Genomic DNA, 6000 nt, shown 5'->3' on the forward strand with positions numbered 1-6000 from the left:
ACTTCGCAGGAGGGGATGCCAAATACACGTGGGGCGAGCAGCTGGGTCTGAGGCACGGGGCTTGGGGGTCTCGTGCCGCAGAGCGCCTCAGTGCCTTGGGAAGCGAAGCCCTTCCAGGAGTCTATGCTGTGTGATCACAGTATACACAGCGAATGTTTACGTTTTTACAGAATTAGAGCAAAAAGCACACAGCTGCTAACTCCCTTCCCAAATTTTCTTTCCCTCCTTTCAAGCACAATCTTCCCATCATTCTTGTTTCTGTCTGAAGTAGTTCTGGAGTTCTCTTTCCTGAGTGTCTTTATGAGGTGCGATCAACAATTGCAGTACCTGCCACCGCCCAGGGTCATCCAGGGGAAAGGCTGGTCATAAAAGATGACAGGTTCTGTGTGCACCTTATTCTCCAAAGTCACAGTGACCAGGAGAGGTCAATGCTTTGCATCTATAAGGGACATCAAGGCAGCAATAGCGGCACAACTGAGGACCCTCACAAAATAGGACTATGCGTCCTGCGGGAAGTGAACTGGATGACAGTGTGAGTGTGTAACACCCGGGGAGGGTTCTGAGAGAGACTCGCGGCAGTTGTCCCTTGCTGCCACCCTCTGGCTCACCTATCGCTACCACAAGGGTGCTGGCCCGGAAGAGCTAAGAGAGAACCAAGGCTGGCCAAGCTCTCCGCCACCCAGAGGCCAAGGAGCCTGCTGGGGATGTGAGGCTGAGGAGGAGCAGCTTTTGGAAACCATGATGCGTGAAGGACCCACTCTTCCCTAGAAAGGCCACGTGGATCCTAAGAGAAACAAACAGAAACTAAACCACAAAGGAGGTGCATTTTTCATCACAGACACTCACCCATGTGTCTGTCCTGGGACAGGGTGGCCGTGTGAGCTGAGGTCCAGGGACTGGGGCTCAGAGCCCAGGAGGGGACACCAAAGTTCAGAGGGTGCCATCACCCCCTGGGGCAGGGAACAGGAGCCAAGGGCAGGGACCTCACAGAGCCGACAGGTGGGGGGGCATGTGGTGGGGCGGGTGCAAGGCCTGACTGCACTCCTACTTAGGAAATCACCTTTCCTGGGTGCACCCACCCGGCAGAACTAGCTCCAGGAACACGCACAGCTGCCTTGTCTTCATATTGCAGTGACGAGAAGACTAGGCTAGGCCAGCGCTGCTTTTCAGCGCACCCCTTGCTCGGGGCCCCCGGAGGTGATCTGCAGTTGGCTGGTAGAATGCTGAGCCGCAAAAGCACAGCCAAGCTCTGGCGCCAGCAGGTGAAGGTTATCATTCATCTGTAGCACATTTTCTGAAATCCACATGAGCTTAAACTGCAGATCACTTTAAAACGCAGGAATAACACATTTTTAAAAATGTGCTCAAGGTAGTAAGCTTCCCCTCCCCAGAAAATGGTAGAAAGGCTTGAACGCGTGATAACGTACGACTTACTAACAGGAAGGCTTCCCAACAGCCCTCCCCCTCCTGGGACTGCTCAAGTGAGGACAGCAGGAAGGCGGACCTGGTACCCGAAGGCACTTGGAACCGGAGAGCTCTGGTCCTGCCAGGGAGCCACTTCCCTCTTTCAGGGCATAGCACTCCCTACGATGGGGACCGACCTATTTTGTAATAAAAGGAGCACAGGCTACTTAACAGCAGGGAAACCATGACATGATTATTTATGGAAAAAGAAAAAAAAAAAAAAACAATCCAGTCCCGAGTGACACATTCCCAAGCTGCGGCTGCAGACCCTTGTGAAAGAAAGCAGTGGAAGGCAGCTTCCCTCCTCCTCCTCCTCCTCCTCCTCCTCCTCCTCCTCCTCCTCCTCCTCCTCCGAGGGCTTCAGGGGATTGAGTGCTCCGCCGAGACTTTGCCTTTCTCATGCCACTCTAGCACAGGCCACTTTGCAATCCCTTGAAGAATTTCATGGGCATTTATACATGCAGGAAACTGTTCCCAACCCTCAAAGGGCAGCAAGTGCCCCTTTCGCTCCTGGAGAGAGAAGGCTCTTTTATCTCAAGAATGTGAAAAGCAGGCCGGCGGGTTCACACGTCAGGAGGTGGCCCGGGAGGGAGCCGGGGGTTAATCTGAGTGATTAAAATGCTAATGTCCCATTTGGAAAGGAAACCCTTTGATTTGAAAGAAAAGACTTCTCAAAATGAAGAGCTCTGGTTTCCCTAAGGTAAGGAAGACCTGGCACCTCTGAGCACCCCGCCCCCAGCTGGGGCTGTGCTTCTGCAGCCACTTGGGGAAGGACATTCTGCAGAAGGTGGGGCAGCGTCTTCGCTGAGGGCTGGCAGGTTGCAGGAGCTGCCTTCTTGGTGGGAAGGTCTGATTTTCCCTTCAATTTTTACTTTTTGTTAAAATAATGAACACGTATTGTCTGCAACAAATCCAGAGTGGTAAAACACTAGTGAGAAAGCTCCCGTCATCCTGCCGGATGACACTCCTCCTTGTGCCCCTGCGCTCACTGCAGAAGATAGGAACATGTTCAGCTGTTAAGTCCTGAGCTTCTGGTGCCACTGGAAGCAGGCCCACCCTCAGAGGGCCGCAAAGCAGCAGCCTCCATCCAAGTGCAGCGTGTGGACAGGCTGAGCAGGGGGCCGGAAGGCGCCTGATGCTACTCCAGCCAGCTCCCTCCTGGCCTGCAAGGACAAGCATTCTGAGCAGGGGGACAGACGTGTGCTGCCCGCCTGCAGCACCAGTGCTGCAGCTTCTCCCAGCCTTGCACCAAGGTTCCCTGCCTCTTCTTGGCTTATCAACTTCAGACCGGCCCCTGATGTCTGATGCTGGGAGAGAAGGCTTTTGCTCCTGCTAACCATTCTCCTCTTTCTCCAGAGCTCTATCAGATGGGAAGGAGCCGGGCCTTCTGCACCCCGAGTGTGAGTGTGGGCCAGCAGTCCCTCAACCTTTGGGCATCAGGTGTGGATTCATGGAAGACATTTTTTCCAAGGCTGGGGTGCGAGGCATGGTTTTAGGGTGATTCAAAGGAGCAAAACTTAGAACCCTGGCATTGGAGGCCCACAGCAGGATGCGAGTGCCTATAGGCACCCAGGATCCAGAGAGCCTGCCAGGAAGTGGGGCCCAGGAATGCTATGAGTTCAGAAGCACAGGGAGGCTTCACAGCCCCTCACCTCCTCTCACCTCCAGGGGGCCAGCCCAGCTCTGAACAGGACAGGACTGGGGCAGCATGTGACAGTCCCCGAGGGTGTTCCTTCCCAGGACCTCCCTGAGAATGGGCTCCACCAAAGCAGAAGTGATACAGAAGCCAGAGAGTAGCAAGAAGCCAGCAGAGGTCAGGGAGGCCAGAGGACGCTGCCTGTGTGGGGAGAAGGCCTGGAATGGGGTTCATCTGCGGTGCTAGTGGGCGGTTCTGAGCAGAGCTCAGAGCAGGACTGTAAGGCCAGAGCAGAATGGGGTGCAAGGCAGTGTCACTGTGCTCCTGTGTGGACCATCAGGGGTGACTGCTGTGATTCCTAGTGGGATTTGGTGGCGTCTTTGCCCCAACTGGTGCAACTGTGCCACTCTCCCAGCACCCTGCTCATGGCCACCCCCAGCACAGTGTGAGCAGACTTCATCTGAGATCTCCAGGACCGCACTGCTGGGGATGTGCTGGGGATGCCCCATCTATGTTTGCTAAGTGAATATGAAAGTGGACATTTTGCATCTTGCAGAAGCAGTGGACCTCAGGCTTGGAGGCCGTGGGGCTGACGAGGCAGCTGTATGCCTCTCCCAGCTGACATCAAAGGGAAGGACACAGGGAATAGCGGGCCCTGCCTGTTGCAGGCATTTAATAAACGCCAGCTGACCCCTGTGACCTCCTGTCTCCCTGGTGCCAAGCCCTGCCCACGTCATGGTTCCCTCCGGGCTCCGCCTCAGTTCTGTGGCTCCTGTACTGTAATGTCCTCCTTGCCCCCAGTGGTCAGTCAGAAAACCTAGGGTGCCACCTAGACATGTTCTCTTCTGTCATTAACACCAATGTGTCAGATCTATGACTACACTGGCATTGCTTAGGATGAAGTCCTCATCTATCAGGGCGAAAGCGGCGTCCACTTGCATTCAACAACAGCACCAGGGCCGCCTGGATCAGCCAAGGCAGGAAGGAGGGGCATGAAAGGCCGACTTGGGAAACCCTCTTCCACATCCTCACTGTAGACAGCACCAATGACCAGGATCATGTGGGTGGATCATCTTGTGTTGGCATTTGTCCTGAGGGTAGGGTGGAAGTAGAGGAATCGAACAATAGTTCCAGCCAGTTTTGGTAGCACTATCTGAAGGACCAAGCCATGCAGGCATAGGTCTGGTCAGATTATGGCTATGGTACTTATGCTGAACAACTGACAGAAGTGTTACGTGTGAGGACTCAGGCACTTGTCTCAGTCTAATAGGATTAAGCATTTTACTGTGCGTATGGTATCCATCTTCATTGTGTAAGCAGTCTAGGAAATACCTCCCTTTCCCATCACTATGCAAGCCAATGGTCAGCTGAAGTCTTAGGCATTCAAAGCACAGGATAGAAGTTTCCAACATATTCTCATGCTGTGTGTGTCTTGCACTTTTACCAATTATACCTCTGTAAGCCACCAGAAGGAATCAGGGACACAGAGTTACTGAGAGGTACACGCCCATGGCCTCTTGTCGGGTGCCTGAGTCCTCTCAGTATGTGGGCGCTAAGGCCTGTGTGTTACGTTTGTGGCAGGAGCGACGCCTTGGTCACCTCGAGAACTGTCCTCAACTGACCTTTGTATAAGTTGTTTCCTTCCTGCAGAGACTGAAGGAAAGCGCTGGGTGACATTTTCCACTCCTCATCTTCTTCCTGCTCAGAGGAGAACAATGTTTTTGTTAATTGCAGGTGCAGCTTATCTGCCAAGGCCAGACAACAAAATGTACACATGCTGTGGTTGCCAGGACAGTGGTCGGGTGTCACAAAGGCCCCACCCTGTCTATCAACTGCTATCGACTGTGTCAGCAAGCAGCTGTGTCTACCGCCCAGAGCTCCTGCCATAGCCACTGCCCATGCCGCTGTCTGTCCTTGGTGACCGTATTGTGACCACTGCTTGGATTTGGTCCTGTCTTCTCTTGATCTAACTCTTGGGCTGAGGAGATGGAGTTCCCAACTTGATTCCTGTCTCTATGTCCAATTGTCCTACTTGGCCTTGCTCCCTGCCCTATGCCCTGCTGTGTCACTAGCTGGTTCCAGGCTTGTACATGCAAGGAGGTGTCCCCTCCTCTTGCTCACCTGTCCCCTCACTGAGCCCAGAAGCCAGCTGTGAACTGCAGTCTGGTGCTGTGGGCCTGATGACAGCTTTCCCTTCCCCATCCTGTGGGCTGCCAGGCTGCCCACACCTCTCACCTATGTTCTGCCTGTGACCATCATCATGTCCCCAACAGACACAGGGCCATGAGCACACGGGCTGTAAGCCTGGGAGCCAGCACTTCTGCCCCTGCATAAGAGGTGTTTAACAAACACTTGTGGGTGAAACAGGACCATCAGACACACTATTCAAGCCATAGACAAATGGATACATAAAATGGGATATTATTCAACGCAGGCACTCATTGGGACAAGGGGGCAACGGGAAGCAGGTCCTTAATGGGGACAGGGTCTCCTCCAGAGGCAAGTGGACAGGTCCACCCAGATGGAGGTGGTGGTCACACCACTGTGGGGACACACCCAGCACCCCTGAACTGCCTCCTCTAGAAGGGCTCATGTGAAATTCATCACATGAAAAAGTGACCCAGGGCTGCGGGAGTAGCTCAGGAGCTGAGTCCTGTTGGAGTTCCATCTCAGCACCGCCAAAAAGAAGCAAAACCACAGGTTCATCCTGAGAACCGCCCGCTCTTAACCAGTCCTTCGCTTTGGTATCTGGGAGAGGCTCTTCGTGAGCGGAGAGCATTGGGTGTGAGAGTCACTCATTTTTTTTTTTCAAAATTTTATTGATAAACAGATAGCAATGAGACAGTTTCAAATCAAATCGGAAGTACAGTTTCAACAAATAATATACTGCATATATTCTT

At 53.4% G+C, this 6000-nt stretch overlaps 1 protein-coding gene across 3 annotated transcripts in view; it reads right to left on the minus strand.

The window, feature by feature from the left end:
* Iqca1 (IQ motif containing with AAA domain 1) overlaps nucleotides 1–6000 on the minus strand; it is a 135330-nt gene that overhangs the window by 47984 nt on the left and 81346 nt on the right. For all 3 annotated transcript variants that reach the window (XM_023722227.1, XM_023722226.1, XM_004637340.2), the window contains one exon: nucleotides 4723–4798. In XM_023722227.1, coding sequence (XP_023577995.1) covers nucleotides 4723–4798 — 76 coding nt within the window. The remainder of the gene's footprint in view (nucleotides 1–4722; nucleotides 4799–6000) is intronic.

The sequence above is a fragment of the Octodon degus genome, unplaced genomic scaffold (genome assembly GCF_000260255.1).
Source record: "Octodon degus isolate 3935 unplaced genomic scaffold, OctDeg1.0 scaffold00089, whole genome shotgun sequence".
Classification (NCBI taxonomy): domain Eukaryota; kingdom Metazoa; phylum Chordata; class Mammalia; order Rodentia; family Octodontidae; genus Octodon; species Octodon degus.